The sequence below is a fragment of the Ursus americanus genome, chromosome 10 (assembly GCF_024610735.1).
Source record: "Ursus americanus isolate L20-20 chromosome 10, mUrsAme1.1.p, whole genome shotgun sequence".
In the NCBI taxonomy this organism is placed as follows: domain Eukaryota; kingdom Metazoa; phylum Chordata; class Mammalia; order Carnivora; family Ursidae; genus Ursus; species Ursus americanus.
In genome coordinates, this window is record NC_142136.1 from 10,665,570 (window position 1) to 10,687,932 (window position 22,363).

The window sequence follows — 22,363 nt, forward strand, 5'->3', positions numbered from 1 at the left end:
TTCTTGATTTCAAAGGCACCGCCGTTTGCCCAGAGCCGCTTGGTTAATGGAAGCAAGGTGTTTTGCCATAATCGTTTCCGGGGCATTGAGTGGGGCTGGCGAGGGGTCGGCCGGGCAGGAAGCCCTTGTCGTTGCTGTAAAGAAACCGGCAAGCAGGAGAGTGACAGCATCAAAGCGCCCACAGGATGCGGCCCGAGCCGGCCCGGCCGCCGCCGCCAGCCGCGCGGAGCGGAGAGTGCAGTGACCTTCCCGCGCTTCGCGCTCCAGGCCGAGCTCCAGCTCCGGGCTCCAGGCTTTTTGTTTTTTCACCTGTTTCCTACAGTTCTGAGAAACTTCTGAAGAATTAATGTGTAACTGTATCAGACACTCGGGCGGTTTCTCAAGGGAAAATAATGTTACAATGGGGAGGGGGGAGAAGTGGCCACTTGACTGAGATGCCAGGACCGTTGTATAAAATAAGAAGAGCCCTCTCGAGAGTAGTGTGCACGTCACATGGGCCTTCGACCGAGGCTCGGCCGCACTGGGTCACAACTGCTCCCGGCCGCGGGGCTCAGACAGGTGCAGGGCGCCGCGGTGCCCGGGGCCAGAGCCAGCTCCGCACGGGCTCAATCTCACGCCCCCCAAATCTCGTCCCTTCACCCGCCTTTTCTCACAGTCTTAATTTGACAGCAGCAAACACTGGCAGCAAAGACGACAGTCTAAAGTGATACACAGATTGACTAACGTGTCCCCGTGTCGTTACATTTGAATCCACGCAGGATGAACATTCTATGGAGGCACCTGTAGTTAGAGGTTGTTCTCGTGTTAGAAGCTGGTGTCCATAAAGTCCCTTTGCGGATAAGTTTAAGAAGAGTTCAATATTAGCCCTTTTCTTGTGGGGTTCACCTGGTATGCGTGTTTCTGAACAGGGCCTCAGCAGACCCGATAGTGGCAATCTCTAAACTAGCATAATAGACTCTTCAACCGAACCCTGCCTTTTACACTCTTGCCACAAGGTGGCTAAGAAAAAAAATTAAGCAGGAAAAATTCAGTTATGGAAATGACTTGTAATCACTTTTAATTTCTGCTTCAGCAATGCAATATGAAACTATAGACAGGCGGAGTCTGAAGACTGGGAACTGCTGAGCCAGGGACAGGCACCCCCGGCGGCTCCAGGCCACAGGGGCACATCCACGAGCGGTTTATTTTTTTAAAGAAAGATTTTATTTATTTATTCAACAGAGATATAGCCAGCGAGAGAGGGAACACAAGCAGGGGGAGTGGGAGAGGAAGAAGCAGGCTCATAGCGGAAGAGCCTGATGTGGGGCTCGATCCCAGAACGCCAGGATCACGCCCTGAGCCGAAGGCAGACGCTTAACCGCTGTGCCACCCAGGCGCCCCAGCGGCTTGTTTTCTTAAATACCCACAGTGCTGAAGAAGCCACATTCTGCTGGCAAATGTCTTGATACTCTCTGAGCCTGTCCCACCTCCCTGCTGACCCCCCGCTGTCCACACGACTCCCAACCAGCTGGGTTGGGGACAGGGGTTCAGTTTTCAGGCTCTTTGGTTCCCAGGTGGGAGGTGCTGAGACCCGAGCACGGCAGCGGCCTCCGGCTCAGTCTCGGACACACTGATGATGCTCTTGGCAGAGATGGTGCTCAGGGCCATTCAGAGTCGGCTCTCAAACCTGAAAGTGAAATAGGCCACGGTGAATGTTTGTTAGTATCCCGTGCGTCTCACTCCTTGATTTTGTAGGGAAATCCATGCGTCGTAGGGATGGTTACATAACAGGGCAGAAAATACTTTCAGACTTCTTCTCCTTAGACTGCATTCGTTAGAGGAAGGACAGCACCACAGGACAGGAACCGTTAGTCCCCTCCCCATGATTCTGCAGCATTTAAAGAGAATGGCAGATCTTATCCCACGAACACAGAACCCCACCAGTTCGCTTGCCTGTGCTTCTCGTGGTGCTCAGCTTCTGTGCGTTCCAGTTTGCCCTTCAATTCTCTAATTTATTAACTTTGACAAGTAACCTCTTGGCTGTACATGATTTTATTCACAATTTGTTTTTCTGATTCAAAGTGAACATGAGTGCCTTAATCCTCTAATGGGAATTAATTGCTTGTTTCAGTACTTAACTCTGATCCTTTCTCAATCCCCACAGGGATGAGTTTCTTCCTGAAGGATCTGTATTTGTTCAAAACACAATCAGAAAGGTAATGATGTTTTTCTCATGAAAGGAGCCAGAAATGTAAAATGTTCTTTTTTTTCCCCTTACATAAGTAGTACAGGATACAATTCAATTTTGGTTATTCTAGGAGGCTGCATCAGTTCCTAGAAAAGAAGCTTAATTTTATTGTCAGGTTTTCTTTCATGAGAAGAAATTATCTTCTGCAGAAGCAAGCTACTAGACTGATTTTCCAGAGTTGAAGGTAACAACCTGCTGTCTAACCAGGATCATTTCTATGTAAGAGCACCTTCCTGGGTATTCTTGGCTCTGAAAAATCATTAAGGCCCAACCGTAATTGACATGACTTGATTCCCTCGGCTGTTCATAATCCATTTTATTTTTTTAAGAGGGTTCATTGAGAGGAATATAAACTAGTAGGTATTTTTATAAGATCTCGATAAAGGAAGGAGGTGGGGTGGAGAACCTAGGAAAGAACATTCCCTAGGTGCTGAGGCCGTGCACACAATCGAATGAACCGGTTTTCAAACAAACAAACAACCTTCCCAAAGACCTTCAGTTGCCAAGTGGTAGAAATGGGGATTCGGTTCAGGCCTGTCACTGTGCATTTCTTTACTCTCACCATGCACTGTGTTCTTCTATGTCCACCTGTAGAACACTGAGGCCACCCTGCCTGACAACAGTCCCTGGAACGGCTGAGCCCACACTGCTGTCTGGGCACACAGGGCGGGCCTGCTCAGCCATCAGTGTGCTAGAGGAGGCCGACCTGGGGGTATGTACTTTCCATTAAAGCAGAGAGAGAGCCACTTCTAAAGGTCACTCTTCAGTATCCTCTGGAAAAGCCCAAATGGCTCACCTACACCTGTTCCTAAACTAAACTCTTGCATTTTATCTAAGACTCGAACAGGGCTGAAGCAGTAATGTATGGGCCTCAGGAGTGGCAGTGCCACCCTCTCCCAACCTGAACGAGTCACAGGCACACTCTTAATTAGCCCTGGCTGGGGGATCGTCTCAGAAGATCCGGCCCATGAGTAGACTTTTTTACATGTCTGTTGGCTGTGACCCTCAGAGCAGCCCCTGGAAATGGGATGAACATGTCAGACGGAGAAGAGAAGAAAAAATACACTGAAAGCCAGCAAAAGGAAGGAAAAAAATAAAGATTGGAGGAGAGAGAAAATAGAGAATGGAAGAACAATAGAGAAAATTGACGAACTTTTCAATTTACCAAGAAGAAAAAGAAGATACAAATAACTAAAGTCAGAAATGAAAGATGGACATTACAGCCCATTTAATAGAAATAAAAAGAATTATAAGAGAACAGTAGTGTGCCAACAAATTGGAAACCTAGATGAAATGGATCATTCTTAGAAACAAACATACCCCTCCAAGATCACCAGAAAAGGGACTGAATTAGTAATCAAAACCTCTTAACATGGGGCACCTGGGCGGCTCAGTAGGTTAAAGCGTCCAACTCTTGGTTTCGGCTCAGGTCACGATCTCATCGGTCATGCTTGAGATTCTCTCTCTCCCTCTCGCTGCACTGCATGCTTTAGAAACAAAGACCAGAACTGGATGGCTTCACTGGTGAATTCTACCAAATTTTCCCAAAAATTGAACACTTCCAAACTCATTGAATGAGGGCAGCATTCTCTGTTACCAAAACCACAGATTAATATCCCCGAGGATTGATGCAAAAATTCTAAACAAAATATTCGCAAACAAAAAAATTCAGCGACACATTACAAGGATTATATACCAGGACCAAATGGAGTTTATCTCAGGAATGCAAGGGCGCTTCAACAATGTAATACACATTAACAGAACGAAGGGGAAAGTCTGACAAAATTCAACGCCAGTCTGTGGTAAAAAGAGTTAAACTAGGAATAGAAAGAAGGAAACTATCTCAAGATAATAAATAAAGGCCACATATGAAAACCCCAAACTAACCTCATACTCAAAGACAAAAGACAAAGTTTTTCCTGTAAGACCAGAAACAAGACAAGGATGCTTGTAATTTTACCACTTATACTGAACATAGTATTAGAAGTCCTACCTGAAACAATCAGATAAGTAAAAGTAATAAGAGATATCCACATTGGAAAGGAAGAAGTAAAATTAGCTCAGCTCACATTATCTTATATTTCCACAAGAAATTTCCACAAGAAAACTGTTAGAACTAATGAATTCAGCAAAGTTGAAGGATACAAAATCAGTGCCCAAAAATTAGTTGTATCTCTATATATTAACAATGAAAAATCTGAAAATATAAAAACTAATTCCTCTTACAGTAACATCAAAAAGAATAAAATAACCAAGAAGGTGAAAGACTTATACAATGAAAACTACTACACATTGCTTAAAGAAACTAAAGACAAATAAATGGAAAGACAGCTCATGTGCATGGATTAGAAGACTATTATTAGGGTGCTAATACCACCCACAGTGATCTACAGGTTAAATGCAACTCTTATGAAAGTTCCCAAAGGTGCATTTTTGCAGAAATAGAAAAATCTACCCTGAAATTGATAAGGAATATCAAGGGACGCCAAATAAGCAAAGTAATCTTGAAAAATAACAAAGTTGGAGGTCTCCTACTTCCTGATTTCACAGAACTTCCTGCCGAGCTACAGCAATCAAAAACAGTGTGGTACTGACATAAAAACACACATATATCTAGATCAATGAGAGATAATAGTCTAGAAATCAGTCATTATATATATAGTTAAATAATCTTTACAACAATTGGAAAACTGGACATCCATATGCAAAAGAATGAAGTTGGACCCTTACTTTATACCACATACAAAAATTAACTCAAAATGGATCAGCGACCTAAATATAAGAGCTAACGCTATAAAACTTGAGAAAACATAGGGCAAAAGTTTTGTGACACTGCATTTGGCAGTGATTTCTTGGATATGACACCAACATATGGGAAACAAAAATAAAAATACATTGGACAACACCAAAATTCAAAACTGTGCTTCAAAGGACACAATCAGCAGAAGGAAAAGGTAACCTACAGAGTGAGAGAACATATTTGTAAATCATGTATCTGGTAAGAGGTTAATATCCAGAAGATACAGAGAACTAAAACTCAATAGTGAAAAACTTGAATAGACATTCCTCCAAGGAAAAACAGGACTAGCCAAGAAGCAGGTGAAAAGATGCTGAACATCACTAATCATGGAAACGCACACCAAAACCACAGGGAGATACCGCCTCGCTCCAGTCAGGATGGCCACTATCAGAACAGCAAAACAGGGCCGCCTGGCTGGCTCAGTCGGTTATGCATCTGCCCTTGGCTCAGGTCATGATCCCTGGGTCCTGGGCTCCCTGCTCAGCGGGGAACCTACTACTCCCTCTCCCTCTGCCCCTCCCCCTGCTTCTGCACTCTCTCTCTCTCTCTCTCAACAAGTGCTGACAAACATGTGGAGAAATTGGTGGGAATGTAAAAATGGTACAGCTGCTAATGGAAAAGAGAATGGAGGTTTCTCAGAAAATTATAGAATAACGGAGTGATGTAGCAAACCCCATGTTCATGGCAGCATCATTCACAATAGCCAAGAAGTGGAAGCAACCCAGACGTCTGTTGGTGGATGGATGGTAAAACGTGGTGTATGCATATGAGGGAGTACTATTCAGCCTCGGGTAGGAACGAAATTCTGACCTGTGCTGCAGCATGGATGAACCTTGAGGACATTATGCTCCATGAAATTAGCCACAAAAAGACAGACATTATAAAATTTCACTTACATGAAGTACTTAGAGTAGTCAAACTGATAGAAATAGAAAGCACGGGATTGCTGGGGGGGGGCAGGGAATGGGGAGTTACTATTTAATGGGTATAGAGTTTCAGTTTTGTAAAATGGAAGGAGTCTTGGAGGTGGATGGTGGTGATGGATGGACAATGTGAAGGTATTTAACACTACTGAACTGGACAATTAAAAATGGTTAGGGTGGTAAATTGTATATTTTGTGTATTTTATCATAATTTTTAAAAACTTAAATCCAGAAAAGGAACTGGTTTATCAAGTAAAATTCAGTGAAAACTAACGGGGAGACAAAGAGTATAGTGAGGTATGTCCTTTGTAAACCGTCACTGTCACTGCAGAGCCTGAGTCCTGGCCTGGCCTTGACACGGTCACCTCCCTGTGGCCTTGGGGTCAGCCTGAAGTGCAGAGCGCTGGGGGCACCAGGAGTCCAGCAGGCCCAGGCCCCGGTGCTGCCCCCACAGACTCTGTGCCTGGGGCCTGGGCTCCTCCGCGCTAGCGTCCCCATCTGCTCCACGGGGTCCCCCGACCTGTCTTTAGTGCTTGTGGCGGACTCGGAAAGCAGAGATGGCACAGGGCCGGGCAGGCGTGCCTGGTTGTGGCTGGGAGGAATCAGCCCCTGCAAGGCGCATCCTCTGCTGCATTCTGACCACGGTTTCCTTCCGCGCCCCTCTCTAGGCAGGCCAAGCACACGAACAAGGGTAAAGTGACGCATCTCTCAGTCTTTGCCTTCGGCACCGACAGAGCTTCTAGAGATGGAGAGCCATCCCCCGCCTGCCGGTACAGGTAGGAAGATAACCTCACAAATGGAGACACCCCTTAGAAATGTAAGTGACTCTTCTCAAAAGGGTCACTTCTATCAGAGCTTCTCCTGTGCTGCTTAAAAATAATCAGCCTGAAGTAATCCTCTTGCCAAAGAGACTTATTATGGGGTGACAGACTCGGCTCTCCTGCGGCTCCCCGAGTGCCCTGCTGGCCCTTCCCTCTCCTTTGTTGCTTCCTGTTCTCCCCTCGTGCTCTTGCTTCAGGGGACACAATTCCCCTCTCTAAGCATACTTCCTCTGTCCCCCAGCCATCTCCAGTCCCCTCTGGGACCATGACTGCCATTCTGTGGGCTTTCTCTTGGCAACCGAAAACATACCCAAGTCAGCAAGCAAGTGGTTTCTAAACCTCCACTTCCGTCCCATTTCACACTGAACCTCTGGAAAGATGAAGGGGCTGAGGGCCCTGTAAAATGGCGGTGTGGGTGGTGCAGGGAGGGCTCCCCAAGGAGGAGATGTGAGAAGAACAGGCTCTCCTGGTCCTGCTTCCTCCCTAAATGCCACTTCAGTGACCCATAAAGACAGAAGATGAGGGAGGGCAATGAAATTCTGGAAGATAGAAAATGACTTAGCAGCCTGGAGGAACCAGACACCTAAGTCCCTGCATGGTGCAAAGCCAGCAAGCAGCCAGCGACCAGTACACAGCAGACCGCCAGACAAACTCCGGACCCATGGGCCTGTGAAGACGAGGGTCAGGGAAGAAAGATCAGGAAAGGGTGGAAGTCTGTATAGGGAGCAAGACACCCAGTTTCCTCTTCCCAGCAGGAAGCAGGCGGGGTACTGTCCAGAGAGGCTTGGTATTGGGGACACTGGGCCCAGCTGAGGGTGGGGTTAGGTGGCACCCTGAAAATGGAGATCGAGGGAAAATATGCATGCCTATAGATTCTGTTATCTGGAGCCCCCCCAAACCTGCAGATCCCCCACACGAGGCCTGCCAACCATCAGGCTCTCTCCCCTGCACACACAGCTTTCATTGCCTAAATGCTGTCTAGATTCTCCACATCTTAGGCCAGTAGCCAAGGATTACCAGAATTTGAAGAAAACCTCTAAAGAAACACACACCAAACCAGAGAGGCCATGCAGACAAAGATGAAAACATGAAACCACCACCCAAACCCATGATAATCAATACCTTCCCAAAGATGAGAGGTGGCCTCCAGCTGGGAAAGAACTATGATGGCAAAAATAGACACAAATTAATAGAAGAACTGGGAGTTAAGTAGACTATAAAGAAAAATACCTGGAAAAAGGGAGGAGAGAGAGAAAACCGGAAAATTAATCCAGGATACACAATACCTGAGTATTAGGAGACCAGAAAGAGAACAAGAAGGTAGGGAATGAGAAGGAAATTCCCCACAGTCCAAGATGGTGAGTTTTCAGATGGAAATTCCCGGCACAATGAATGAAAGAAGCCCACAAGAAGTGGGGCGCCTGGGCGGCTCCGAGGGCTAAGCATCTGACTCTTGATTTCAGCTCAGGTCATGATCTCAGGGTCATGGGATTGAGCCCCGCATTGGGCTCTGCGCTCAGCATGGAGTCTGCTTGAGATTCTCTCTCTTCCTCTGCCCATCCCCACCCCACTCATGCTCTCGCTCGCCTGTTCTCTAATAAATCTTTAACAACAACAACAACAACAAAAAACCTTTAGAAGATACACTGTAACCTCAGAATCTGAGGGAAAAAGGAAGATCTCTCAAGTCCCCAGAGAGGAAAGCTCAAGTCCTGAAGAGAGGACACTGGAGCCCAACGGGACTGGGCTTCTCAATAACAACGTGGGAAATCAGAAAACAAGAATGCCTTCAAAGCTCTGAAGAACACTGTTCCTAGAATTCTCTACTGAGCCACACTGTTAATTAAGGGTGGGAAAGAATTAGCTTCAGCAAAATGAGGGAGTCGACGAAGAAGGGGCCATGGGTCGCAGGGAAGCCCTGGGTGGCATGGCAGGACACCCCAGATGGCAGTGGTGCCCGGACTGGAGCAGGATGGCTCCCGGCGAAACCGGGATGTAACCCAGTGTGTGGTGGTAAAAAGAGACACGGGGGGTGGGGGGGGACGGACCTGGTGGGGTCAGTCGGAAGAGCATGTGATTCTTGATTTTGGGGTCGTGGGGTTGGCTGTAGAGAGTACTTAAATAAGTAAATTAATTAAAAAAAAAAAAAGGCAGAGGCCCAAAATGGGAGCATTTTAGGCCAAGTCACTAAGCCAGGACTTTATATCTAACCTATTTGTACTACATGTAACGCAATTGTACTTTCAGACTTCCTTAGAAGCCTCGTCTTAACTGGTCAATCAGGAATTTTCTGCTTAGCACTGATGAGGTAATCTGTCACGTGAGCCCTTCCCCCTCCCCCAGAGAACAGGAGGTGATGGGCCTAGTAAGACTGCCCGGCTTCCACCTGAGGGAAGGTGACCTTGCCTGGAACAATCCTTTTCTTTTGCTAATAACTCCCTTGCCCCACCTGCCTTCCTGTAAAAACCTTTCATTTCGAACAGCTCCTCGGAGCATCCCCTCGACATGCCAGATGGGACGCTGCCTGGTCCATGAATCGAGGCATAAAGGCAATTAGATCTTCACATTTACTGAGTTGAGTTTTTGTTCTTTAACAGTGGTCAAGGCTGAAAGGATGCTTACAGCACTTTCTGAAAGTGAGAGGCTGAATTGCTGTCAGAGAAACTTGAGCAGAGGGGAAAAAAGCTGCAAGCAATTTTTAATTCCAAGAAAAACAGAAAAGTTGTCCAAGAAAGGAAATTAATGATAGTACACTCTGTGCCTTATCTGAGGAAAGTGTTTACGTAGTTCTAATGCTGAAATGAATACGGATTTGACCGAAACCGTGGCAGGAGTCAACTGGAGGGGTGCGGGGCAGAGCGGGCGTGCGCGCTCGGGGCGCAGGATAAGCGCAGTGCGGGCGAGCCGGCTTACCGAGCAGGTGAGAGCCGGGCCGCGGCTGCGCGTTAACCCGCCGGGCTGCCGTGCCCTCCAGCCCTCGGCGGCGGGCTGCTGCTCTGACTTCCTTTCACAGCCGAGGCAGAGAGGTGAAGTGATTTGCCTCAAGTCACAACCCAGGCAATTGGGTTCTCAACTCTGTGCTTTAAACCGCTATGCTCACCTGCTTTGGGGGTAGGAAGCTAAGATGTAATTTAAAACCTCAAGAAGTAGCAGTGCAAGCCTTCGACCATATGAAGACAAATACCAAAAGCCACAGCTTAAAGGCTTAAAAGTGTTGCCTACAGGGAGTGGAAGAGGGTAGGCGGTTGCATTGTTCTGGTAAAGCTATTTGACTTTTTACATTATGGACGCATATCACTTTAAACATTTAATCAAAGAGGAGAAAAGCTAGGGCACTAGTGATTGAGAGAGAGCGGGTCTCCAGTTTTGACAGGCTTTGCCTGGCTGTGTGTTCTTAGATACTCACTGAACCTGAGAGCAGGCTTCACCAGACGAGATGTTTCCAAGTTTCCTTCCAGCTCCGAACACTCTGGCTGGGAACAGGACCGGCCGCCACTCAGAGAACAGGCACTGTGGAGAGCAAGCCAGGGCGATGCAGGGCTGGGCGGGTGCTGCTCCAGGCCAGCCCCGAGGAGGCCTCTGTGTCGGGGGGGGGGGGGGGGTCTCCTAGCGGGCAAGTCTCCCCCCGCCCCCCAGGGGATGGCCCGAGGAGGGGGCCAGAGTCCAGCCCTCCCACAGGAGAGCTGTGGAGCAGTTCAGCTGAAACCCTCTGGGCACTGCCCGGGGGAGAGGCTGCAGGGAGCAGAGAAGCAGGCCCATTTGGGGGTGGTGGGGGCGACCGTGGTGAGAGAGGGTTGGGCCCTAGGTTCCCCTGGGAGGAGCTGTGGACAGACCGTGCCAGCAGCCAGGGTGCAAGTGTCGGGGACTCTGGAGGCTCCTCCGAAATGTCTGGTGTCCAGGGCTGGTGCGCAGCCCGCCCCTCTGTCCCTGTCGCTCCTCCTGACACCCTCTTTGTGCTCACGTTTGCCCATCCTCCCTGGTCCCCCAGCAGCAGCAGCCCTGCCACCTCCAGCTCCTCGGCGCCTACACAGTCCTCGTCCCTCTGTACCCGCGCTCCAGCTTCTCCTTGATTCACCTCCAGACTTTCATGCCCAGCATGCCTCCCCTTTGCACCCCACAGTTCTAATCTGTCCTTCCCTGTCACCAGAGTCACCAGAACTGGAGCTCCCACCACGTCCCCATCCTGCTCCAGGTGTCCCAGTGTTGCCCAGTGCCCAGCACGCACCTGCATGGCCAGCCTGGCACGGCTCCCCTGGCTGAGGCTTTCCGACCGCAGTTTACCCAAAACCCGTGGAACTCTTGACACTCCGCAGGCTGGTGACTGAGTCAGTGGACAGGAGAGGAGCAGGCAGGCGACAGATGCGTGGGTCTGTGGAGGCCATGCACCCTCCCCAGACCCCCTAAAGAGGTGGGGTGAGGCCGAGACCCCTACCCCAAAGAGTGGAAGTGCTGTGAGCCAAGTGTGACTTCTCCAAGGGCCACTTGCCACATGACTGGCGTCCAGGGACGTCACCCCCCAGGTGTTCCTGGGTGGTGGAGGGCTGCCGCCAGCACAGGGATGCATCTTTTGTCTCCCTGTGCTAGGTGTCTTCCTTCCAAAGCCTGCCATCACGACACAGCGCGGGGCAAGGAGCGAGACGCCAGGCCGTGAGGAGAGGCCCACCTTAACTTGCTTCTAGTTTTGAGTCACTTTCACACAAATGACTTTTATCAGTTATGTAACAATCTGTGGCCCAGGCCAGGTGAGCAGTAAATATTTACCTTCACATGAGTGCCAAGGCTGCTGCGCTGAGTCACCGTGAGTCACAGGGAAGCCTCATTACCCTCCAGGACCTTGAAAAGGAACACTGAAGGTGTGCTCGTTAAGGCTTGCTGGGTCGTACCGCCGGGACCAGACTGTGAGTTTCGTACTGAAGCCTGAGCGGTCTCCTGTAGCTGACGCCGTGCGCCTGTTCTATGCGGGGAATGTGTGTGTACATAGATAAATATCTGCTTATCAGTATTTCTAACTTATCTATAAAAAATATTTATGGTGTAATTTTTAAAGTCCTTTCAAAAACATTAAAAACTGGTGTATGAAACAGTGGTTCTGAGGGGCTCGATCCCAAGACAGGCTGTCTCCTTCTGACACGTCTGTTCTGACCGGAGTGCCTTTGCCCAGAAGACCTTTTGGGCCTCCGAGCCCGCCATGTCATGGTCAAGAGCAGTGGGCTCTGGGCTGTGCCGGGGTCAGAAGCCGCTGCTGGCCCAGCAGAGCCTGTGTCCCACCTGGCCCTTCCCAGACAGTGCCCAACCCCCACCCGGGCCCCTGCGGCTGCCGGCATGAACCGTGTGCTCGCTCTCTCCCCCGCAGCTGCCGGGGCCCGCATGGCCTGCGTGTTCGTGTACGGGACCCTGAAGAGAGGCCAGCCCAACCACAAGGTCCTGCGGGACCGCATGAACGGCTGCGCCGCCTTCCGAGGCCGGGGCCGCACGCTGGAGCCCTACCCGCTTGTGATCGCCGGCGAACATAACATCCCGCATCTGCTCAACCTCCCGGGGCAGGGGCAGCGCGTGGCCGGCGAGATCTATGCCGTGGACGAGCGGATGCTGAGCTTCCTCGATGAGTTTGAGGGCTGCCCCGACATGTACCAGCGCACGCCGGTGCGGGTCGCTGTCCTCGAGTGGGAGGGCGCGCGCGGGGCCCCCGAGGACACGCCCGCCGCCGACGGGACCCTGCAGTGCTTCGTGTACAGTACGGCCACCTACTCACCCGAGTGGGTCCACCTCCCGCACCACGCCGATTACGACTCCCAGGGCGAGCACGGGCTTCGCTACAACCCGCGGGAGAACAGATGACCAGGGGGCAGGCCGTCGGAGCCCCGATGATGAGAGGACGACCTCAGCCCGCTCTGCGGAGACTTGACGCACCAGCGTCCTAAGCCCTCTGAAACAAATATTTGTAAAACGCAGCCTGTGGGAAAAGGAACAAACTCTTGTTCAGCGCAGCTGATTTCCCCAATATCCTGACACACTGATCGCAAGACTATGCCTATCTATCCAATAGTGCTTTGTTGCTTCTGCTGCAAGGCCGCCATGGGCTTGAATAGATCGGATAATTCAGGATTTTAATTCCCCTAAATGACATTTCAAGAACTCATATGTCATATTTTTCTTTCTTTTTTTTTTGCTTTGCTTTGATCTGAAGATAACATTTAAAACGTAGACTCTGTGGAGCAGCCCGACTTCAGCCGCCTTACCGTATCGATTCTAACTTGTAGCAGCAAGAAGACTTTTAAACTGATTGGGGTTATCTCTCTGTACTAAAAGAATCTCAAGAAAAACATGCGGTGTTTGGGGGACTTTTAGAGCATAGAAAACATCAGTATTCACAATTTTCAGATCAAGCTTATTAAAGAGGGATTACTAAAGATGATCATGTAATATTAAACTGGATGTTTTGGGAAACCAAATTTAAAAGTGTTGGTACTATTGTTGGCTTTTTTGGGGGGGCCTCTACTAATCTGATAGAAGGTTCTTTTCATTCTATGGGGTGCCTGGGTGGCGCAGTCGTTAAGCATCTGCCTTTGGCTCAGGGCGTGATCCCAGCGTTCTGGGATCATCCCCGCATCAGGCTCTTCTGCTAGGAGCCTGCTTCTTCCTCTCTCACTCCCCCTGCTTGTGCTCCCTCTCTCGCTGGCTGTCTCTGTCAAATAAATAAATAAAAATCTTAAAAAAAAAAAAAAAAAAAGGTTCTTTTCATTCTAATCTAGCGAAATCACAATCACCTACTTGCTGGCAGAGGCTGCTGAACACCCCGGTTTCAGACAGAAGCTCACCCAAGCCTAAGGCCCAGTGGCAAGGTGCCGTCCCTGCCCCCGAAGGGAGCGGTGTTTGGGGGCGGGGGGGGGGGGGGCCCTTTCAGAGAAGAACCAGCACATTAGTAATTTGTTCTTCAGGCCTGACAGAAAGCTTAGCTTCCACGTACAAACAGCACTTAAACTAATTTTAGCACGGCACGAAGTACCAATTACTGCCCACCTCCATCGGATCATCTGTCCGCGCATTCAGAGCAGCGCACGACTCTGCCTCTGCTGACGTACCAGCAAAGTGTGAAATGTATTCCAAGAGTTTCAGAAGCCACTGGAAGCGCAGCTGCTGCTGCTCGGTAACCTCGTGCTCCGCCGGGAGAGCCCCCTCGCTCTTCAGCTTCGTGGCAGACTCTGATCACTAACTGCATCTGGCACAAAACAGGATCCTTATTTTTAGCCCTCTTTTCTTAATTGGAAACCTGCTTCACAAAAACACAAAAAGGCAAGGATGAGTCTCCACTGATGGGCTTGTGGCAGCCACATCCACCACTCTTGGGGTGAGGGAGCCCCCAGCAAAGCCTGTGGGATGGGGAGGGGGGGCCCTGTGAGCCAGCTCACCCGAAGGGGCCACCAACGCCCCCCACCTCCTCCCTCCCCCGCAGACCCGGGGGCCCCGCACTCACCCGTGAGAGCTGCGCAGGAGGGATTTCCAAACTCCCCGGCGGCCGCCCGCGCAGGCTTTCGGAAGTTCAGAATAGCCACAAATGGGAGCTAGGTCCTCAATCAGGAAGAGGTAGGTAAGCAGACTATAAGGTGGCAAATGATAATTTTATGAGACTAAGGCAAAGATCCTTTTTTAAAGGATCACAATGAAATGCTAGTATTTCAAGTCTACTGGCACAGCCAGTAGCCTCTTATGTACATTGTCTTCATTCAAAAAAAGGGCAAACTAATATTTAGACAAATGCTCAGCTTTATTGATTTAATTTTGACACTAGGAAATCTCACAGCAGAAGTACAAATCATATGTACAAGTATTTATATCAATAAAAATTTCCATTGGTGATTTTTTGGCAGAATGTTGGTTTTGACTATATGTGGAATAAATATGACCATGTAAAATCTGCCGCACAGGAGTGTTCTGCAAAACGCCTGATTAAATTGAGTGTGAAAGAATAATAATACAAATGGCTAATTAAATTGGGTGATGACTGAAAGGCTATAAATACTTCATTCCAGTTCCACGAGCAGATCTCCTTCTCCAACTGTGTCTCCAGCTTTACAATGCACTGATTTCACCTTGAATTAAAAAAGGAGAAGAAGAAGAAGGGAGTCAGAATTATTAACTAGACCATGAGCGAGCCATCTCGTCATCTGTTTCTGGAAACGAAGAGACAGCCGGCAGGCTTTGGGGCACAGGTAGAAGAGTCGGCTCCAGCCGGGCAGAGGGGACTTCGTGCACAGGGTTGTCCTCACCGAGGGCTATGGCTGGCCACCTTCCCCTCCCCACGCCTGTCTCTGTCCTAAAAGTTGCTGGTGGAAGGGAGCCTGCGCTGACTTCCGCCCTCCGGGCCTGCACTGGGCGCACCCGGGGGTCTGCCCAGCACCGCAACAGCCAGAAGCACTTATGCTCCGCGAGCTCTCAACAGCCAGCCCTCCGAAGCCCTCCTGCGGCTTCAGGGTAGAAACGGTCTCGGAGAGTTAGTGGTTTACTTAGTGTTAAAAAAACAAAGACAAAAACACCACACAATTATACAGGTGTCAGGACAGGGACTATTAACTAACAGGAGACGAACGTGTGGCTGCATGGACAGGGCTCGGTGGCCTCGCGTGGAGCAGGCACGCTCGGGGTCCCCGGGTTTGTGTCGCTTGAGGCGGGTTTTGCTTTCCCGAGTTCGTGTTCAGCTCTAAAGGGAGCCGGGAGTATTGGACTGGAGAAGAGGCCGTCTTCTGACTCGTTGGGAGGTTCTTGCTTGGGCGTGAAAGCAAACGGCAGGCTATGTCCGGCCGACGGGAAGACGGCCCGGGCGGCGGGTTCAGAGCGGCCCCACTAGGGAGTGGAAGGCTACAAGAGCCTCCTCCCTTGAGTGCCAGCCCGGGGCCTGCAGCCCCATGCGAGCCTGTGCAGGGACGGCTTCCAGGGCCCGGGAGGTGCGATTGGCGCCGCAGCGGCTGCTCCTTCTGCCCTGAGGCCCCTGGTGTTTGCAGAGGACGCATCTTTCCCGCTGCGATGACTACGTGAGGACCGGTTTCCATTGTGACCGCTTTCTCCGGGAGGAAAAATGGCTCTCCAGATAAGAAGTGCCCGTCCCCAGGCTCGCCAGGGCCTGCTCCTGTGTGTTGGGGCTCTGGCCGCTCCTGGGGCGCCCTGCTGGGGCGCCGAAGGAAATGGGATGGGCAGGAAGGGCTCCAGCCAGGGCTCCAGCCGATAGTGGTCAGACCAAAGTACAAGTTGACCCGGAGCCCATCAACACCCTGAAAGCAACTCTGGGCCGCCGAGGCCCAGGGATCGGCTGAGCCTCCACGCGAGACCCAGGAGCCACCGTGAGACCATGGGGACCCTGAACACACCAACAGACCAGGGCTCCACGCTCCTTCCGGGAGCTAAGGCCACGTTCATTTTTGTGTTAGCACCTCAGTCCAGCAACATGGGCCCTTGGCATGCAGCAGACGTGTGTGTGTGTGTACAATACGTATGTATGTATATATGTATGTTCTGGGTCCCCCAAATGAGGCCAAGTTCTCATCATGCCTGGACAGTTCATGACATTAATGCAGCAGAAATGTTAAATAATCCCAAGGAGCAAAACCAACAATTTCTACAAGAACAGAGACCATTTTTGGTTCACATTTGGAAAAGGAATCAGACGTAGAGGGCAGCATTCCCAAAAACCTTATTCCCGACCGTGCCATTCTCCTCTCCCAAACGCCACGGAACCTGGGCCCCGCTGAGGGCAGCTCCTTCCAGCCTGATGAGCCACCTCTGGGCCCGCCCGCATAAACTGGGCCTCTGTGCTCCCGGTCAGGCCTGCCGTCTGAGCAGCAGCCTCATTTCCTCTTGGGCTGACAGAGGCTGTGTCTCTCTGATGCAAATGACATTGTGACCAGACAGCACCTCTTTGCCAGGGCACCCATGTCCCCAGGGCTCGATCTCAGCTTCCCACAGAGCAGGCCACGGCAGCCTCTGCTCCTCCCCTTGCCCCCCCCCCCCCGCCTCGCTCCAGGATGCAGACACTTCCAAACCAAACTGTCCTTCAGAAAAGACTCCTTCTACTATGGGTGGCATCTTTGTAGAAGCAGAAAGAATAATGAAGTTATTATTTTAAAAGGACTTCTCTATTTTCTTCAAGGGGAAAATACATGTAAGAAGTTTTACAAGTTTCAGGACAAATACAACTCCCATTTTTTTTCCTCCCTAAATCATTACGTCCCACATGTGTACATGGGGCTTTCAGCTCTTCTTGATCTCAAATTGAATTGTTCTCTTTGTGGAGAAATTATCTTGAAGAGCTACATTAATTCTTGCAATCTCTAAAACCCTGCTGTGTTACCTAAGTCTCAGATAACTAACTGCCTTCGAGACAGATGTAAACATGAAAAATTAAAGATCCTTTGATTTGAAAGACATTAAGGTGAAGAACAATTGTTCCTTGACTACCTGCGCGTTAGACAGACTTTCCATGAGACAGGGACCCATGGGTGCCAAGCGAAAAGAGCTCCCAATCTTAATGTCCTGGTCTGCAGGAGCGAGGACCTGGCAGGGGTCACCTCCACGGTTCTTTCCAGGCCTAACCATCCAAGATCCAAAGGGGGAAGTTCTGCTTCCTGTCACAGAGCTGGCAAGGGCCAGTGGGAACTTGGGGACATACCTTGCCAGTTTTCCCAGCTGTCATACTGTTCTGCATTTTCATGGCTTCAATCACACAAATTTCCTGACCTTCTGCTACCTGGAAAAATGAATAGAAAAAAGACAAGTTTTAAAAGCATTCTGATTTTGCAACAACACTCAGGGGTGAAGCCATCAAGAGATTCTTTGTCAAATGCTCTGCAATTTGACCCAGACAACAGCAACGACCTCTAATACTTCATGTTCCAAGTGAGTCTTTGGGGGGCAGCAGAGAAGGGCCAGTTCCTCTGTCTTCATCAAGTGCCACAGAGATGTGGCCAAAATGGAATGTTTTCCTCTTATGTGAAATGTCCAGATCTGGCGTATCTCTGCAGACGGGAAGATCTGTGGTTTCTGGCGGCTGGGAATAAGAGGGAAGTGGTTGCTGACGGACACAGGGTTTCTTCTGAGGGGGGAGGAAAATGTTCTGGATTGATGATGGTGATGGTTGCACAACAAATTCCGAGAACAGACGAGAACCACTAAGTACACACAGTAAGGGGCTGAACTGCACTGGACGTGAATTTTATCTCCGCAAAGCTGTTACCCAAAACCGGAGTGTTTCTGTCTGTAGCCCTGGGGAGCTGGGAACAGCAGCCAGCCAGGGGACCACTGTCTCAACCCCTGCAAGACATGCCGAGTAACATGGAGGTGGCTCCTGGAAGGTGCCTTCCGACACAGGGAACGACTGCTAACAGCTGTGCCCCATCCTCGCGTGCAGACCGGCGGCTCCCACGGGCACTGGCTCAAGCTCCACCTGCCCTTCATTAGGGGGGAGACCCCGCGGGGCTGGGTAGGAGCTCCCTGGGTGAAGCCTGGGGCTGTCACCCAGGAGGCAGCTGTGATCAAAAGCCACTCCATATACTCTCTTCTCACTGCCCTTGATGGGTAAGCACCAAGAAGCGGGGCCGGATTTTTCTCCTGTCTCTGTGAAAAGGGCCTCCCAGTCTTTGACATGGTAAAGCTGAATTTCCTAGGGCAACTGGCTGGCTGTTCTGGGGTGCCGGTGGGCATCCTGGTGTGGGGCTCCCGGACACTCACACCACTGCGGCTGTGCTGGCCCAGTGTCGCAGAAGTGCCTGGAGAATGTTCCTTCCTGCAATCCCCAGGTGATCCCCAAGCTCCCTCCCGGCCCCCTGCGCGGCACAAGCTGTCTTGCTGGCAGTCGGGACTGCCTGCGCCCTGCGCCTTCCTCTCCTGCGCTGATCAGGTGGTGGGCTGCCTTTTCCTGGCACAGAAATCTAGGAAGAGAGGGGATGCCAAAGCCTTGGTGCTGGCACGGAGGAGAGACGCTGTGCTGGGTAGCTGGGCTTTGAAGCTCTGTGCTCACTGCCCGTTTTGATTCATTTTCCCCTGGCATCTGCATTCCACGGAGAGCAAAGAATCTGCACGCGAGGGCTGCTCTTCACGAGGCAGAGGGACAGCAGGCAGGGCGTCGGCACAGCTACCCCCCTCAAGTCGTCATTTCAGGCCCTTTCTTCTTTTCAGAGGCAGGCAGGGACCCCGCGAGACGGGAGAAGGGCGAGTCCCCTGGGGTAGCACCTGCCACGTCGCTCGCCCCGAACACCCTGCCAGATCCACTGCAGGGTCCCTCAGAGGCAGAAGGGCCTGAGCTGGCCTCTTGATACAGCGTTCCAACCAGGCCCCGGTGGATTTCTGGAAATGGATCTGTGACAGAATGGAAATTCTCTCCAAAAATTAGTCATCAGCTCTCTACCTCTGGGTTCTGGTAGCTCTCTGCTTCACGGGTGGACGAGTGCCCACGGCGGGGACATGGGCGAGCTTGGCCCCCCGCCCCCACCCAGTGGGCTTCTCATGGCGGGTGGCGGGGGGGGGCACAAGCTAGCCCCCTCTGCAGCAGGTTTGACCCCTCTCAGCTGCTCAGCCCACAGCTCAGAATCTGCAGGCCACACAGAGCAGCCCTCACTGGTTCTTCATGGGATCTTCAAGTGAGAGAATTCACGCGTCACGCAATAGGAGAAAGGAATGAACCCGGGAGATTTCCGGTGGTCGCACCAAGGGGGCACAGACCAACTTGACAAGAATGCCATAGGGCCCACGCTGGAGGGTGGCGGGGCCTGGGCCACGACTCCACACAAGGCTCGAGCCGGCCACACGGGTGCAAAGATCAGGGCCTGTGGGAGTGTGGGGCAGCGGGAGACCAGCCACAAGTTCACGGGGCTCTGTGCCCGCTGCCCGTCCTTCCTGGCTGGCTCTGGGTGCTCATACCCTGCGTGACTTACAGGTGACTCAGGTCCCCTGGACCTGGCAGGTCCCCAGTCACACTACTCAGAAATACAAAACCTCTGATTTAGACAGAGGTAATCAGGAGAGGTGGGAAAGTCCCAAAGTTATTCTCTTCTTTTTTATTGTGTCACTCGGGCAATTTGATTAAATGGACTTCAAAGAAAGCGCGTCTGGATTCCAAAGGGCCCAACGCCCAGCACTGTCCTGAATCCACATCCGATCCTCGATCCACAGCTCTGGCCTCCTGGTCCCCTCCTGGTCCCCTCCCCGGTCCCCACTCTTGGTCTGCAGGTCTCCATTTCTACTCAGGTCTGGATGGAACTTTAAGTAATTCACTGCTCCCTCTCTGCTCACTTATGGGTTGGCAATGGGTTTTGTAGTCTGTTTTCCTAAGAGAGAAAGAACTCTTGGAAGTTGTTCCTTGAGACCCCACATAATAGTGAGGTCCGTCTTGGTCAGCAGAATCGTGTTACACGCACACATGGACTTGATCTAAATTCACAATCTTTCATTCCTCAACAATCCCAGCCAGAGGGGCTCCGAGACTGTGGGCTGCACTGTCACGGAGGCTCCACCCGGGCTCCTCCCCACCCTGCCGTGTCCCCCCGCGATCCCGGAGCCTCGGGGGCAGAGGTGGCGGCCTGCCTGAGCGCGGGGCTCCGAAGGTCGTGGGGACACCGTCCACGTTTCCCCAGGTGCTCGCGAAGCCAGGGCAGGCACCGCGTGGGCAGGGAGCGCGGGGACGGCTCACATGTGAGGGCACGGCCACCGAGGGCTTTGCGCACACACTTCTCTAACACTTTTGTGCATCATCTGATAAAGGCTCACCGATTGTGACAGGAGGTCTCCAACGTTGGGCTTACAAACGGTCATGAGCCTCACAAGTCTTTTCGATAAACCTAGTCAGCCTGATGTACTTCTCCGCTCCCTGTCTAATTGGTGTAAAGTTTGGAGGCCCGAGTCCCGTATCTTTCATCCGGCTTATTGCGTCCTCTCCTTTGACATGGGGTCAAGGTTCACATTCGCATCCGATTATCAGAGTGCACTCATTAAGCGGGGGGCCTGCCTCGCTCCGAAATGAGTAAGCTGGAGAGAAAACCCGGCCCATTTACTCAGCAGATTTTCGCATGTTTAGGAGGCCTGAATGTCGCCCGGCAGTGCTCCGTGCTGCAGAGTTTCAGACATCTCCAGCTGATGATTAATTGTGAGTGATGGGAAATAAAATCCAGTAAAGCCAGCTGCTTGCCATGGTCGGCAAAATGACTCTAATGGATATAGGCTGCCAATTTTCCAGTTTTACTGGCAAGTCTTCCAAGTGTAATTAAGGGAAGTTATAAATGATATGGAAATCTATCAAGTTCCATTTATTTTCAGAGGACTCTTTCCCCAGAGACTTTAATCTTCAAGCTTATAGTATGCTTTGTTGTGCTAATGATTTAAACCCCTTCTTATTTCTGATTAAAGCCCCCAATATCCTTCTACCAAGTTCGCCTCACTCCTTCCCCAAAGATGAAAAGGCACAGAACCTTCTCCTGCACACGTCCCTCTTGGAAAGCACGCTAAGACTGGGACACGTTTGGCAACTTGTATCGTTCAGACTGCGAACGCACGAAGAAAGCTCAAAGAAAGTGCAGGAAGAGAACGAGCAGAGAGAGGGGGAAAAAAGACCTCCACCAAACATAAAAGGAAGCCCCCAAAAGTCCAGACTTGAAAGCTGTGCTCGAGAGCAGACATTCATCAGAAGGTGGTGTAGCTCACTAATGTTATTTGATTTGGAATAAAAGCATGAAAACGATGGCAAAGGCCTAAAATTGGAGATGTAAAGGCTGACTGCACAGTAGCCCATTTCTCAATTTCATCCTTCAGAGCCACAAAATGGGGGTGATACAGTGACGGGATGAGGTTTACAGTAACAGCTGCGCTCTTCCCACACAGGGGAGGCCCTTCTAATGGGCGAAGGTCTGTTTTGAACAGACGGGGAGTCACAAAACAAGGTTCCCTATTAAGAGTGTGCAGTCCTATTTTGGATCAAGAAAATGAGTATGGGAGTCGGATTTCTTCGAAGATGGCCCCTACCCTCTTTTGTCGTCCAAAACCAGGGCTGTTTTAAGGGGGTTCCCCTTTCGGTGGAGGGAAGAGCACAGAATGTCACGGAGGGCCTTCCCCCCGCTAGCCCCCTCTCCGGCAACTGTACAGAACGGCCAGGAAACGGTGCCAGTGGCATATGGCTTTCTACTGTGCTAAACATTCACACAAAAGACAGGTTCATCAGTCATCGCAGTATCTGGATAAAAAATTAGCTCCTGATGGATGGTATTGGGAGCTTACCTGCTGCTAGTACATTACCAGAGAAACACAGGTTTTGGAAACCCACATGACATTAGAAAGTGCAGACCATGAAATGCGACACGTGCAGGCTCACATAATGTACGCCAGATCATACAAAATAATAAATAAGCGATTTAAACCCTCTGCCTAAAACTGGGCCCGCTGCAAGGAACCCTGGGTCACTTCTACGCGGGCCAATTAATGCACAGCATCTGCTGTATAGAGGCAGGGCAGGAAGCACTTCCGAATGATTTCAGCAATTAAAAGAAAACTGTTTCCTGCCTGTTCAGACGGCAACTGTCTCAATGCAAGAGTGAGCACCAAATCACTGTGTGCAGCT

General features: G+C 50.7%; 2 protein-coding genes across 21 annotated transcripts in view; one reads left to right on the plus strand and one right to left on the minus strand.

Moving 5' to 3' along the window:
- GGACT (gamma-glutamylamine cyclotransferase) overlaps window positions 1-22,363 on the plus strand; it is a 62,520-nt gene that overhangs the window by 34,789 nt on the left and 5,368 nt on the right. For 3 of the 17 annotated variants that reach the window (XM_087865008.1, XM_087865007.1, XM_087865006.1), the window contains 2 exons: window positions 6,619-6,726; window positions 9,369-12,939. In XM_087865008.1, coding sequence (XP_087721134.1) covers window positions 11,965-12,609 — 645 coding nt within the window. In that variant the 5' untranslated portion in view covers window positions 6,619-6,726; window positions 9,369-11,964 and the 3' untranslated portion in view covers window positions 12,610-12,939. Of the gene's footprint in view, window positions 1-2,143; window positions 2,940-6,618; window positions 6,768-9,368; window positions 12,940-22,363 lie in introns of those variants that run through there. The other 14 variants (XM_087865015.1, XM_087865018.1, XM_087865017.1 and 11 more) reach the window with 11 other exon arrangements.
- The window catches only part of PCCA (propionyl-CoA carboxylase subunit alpha), a 392,273-nt gene continuing 384,427 nt past the window's right edge, over window positions 14,518-22,363 (minus strand). For all 4 annotated transcript variants that reach the window (XM_045811095.2, XM_087865002.1, XM_045811094.2 and 1 more), the window contains 2 exons: window positions 17,432-17,509; window positions 14,518-14,861 (listed from right to left, as the gene is read on the minus strand). In XM_045811095.2, the coding sequence (XP_045667051.1) occupies window positions 14,793-14,861; window positions 17,432-17,509 (147 nt within the window). In that variant the 3' untranslated portion in view covers window positions 14,518-14,792. The remainder of the gene's footprint in view (window positions 14,862-17,431; window positions 17,510-22,363) is intronic.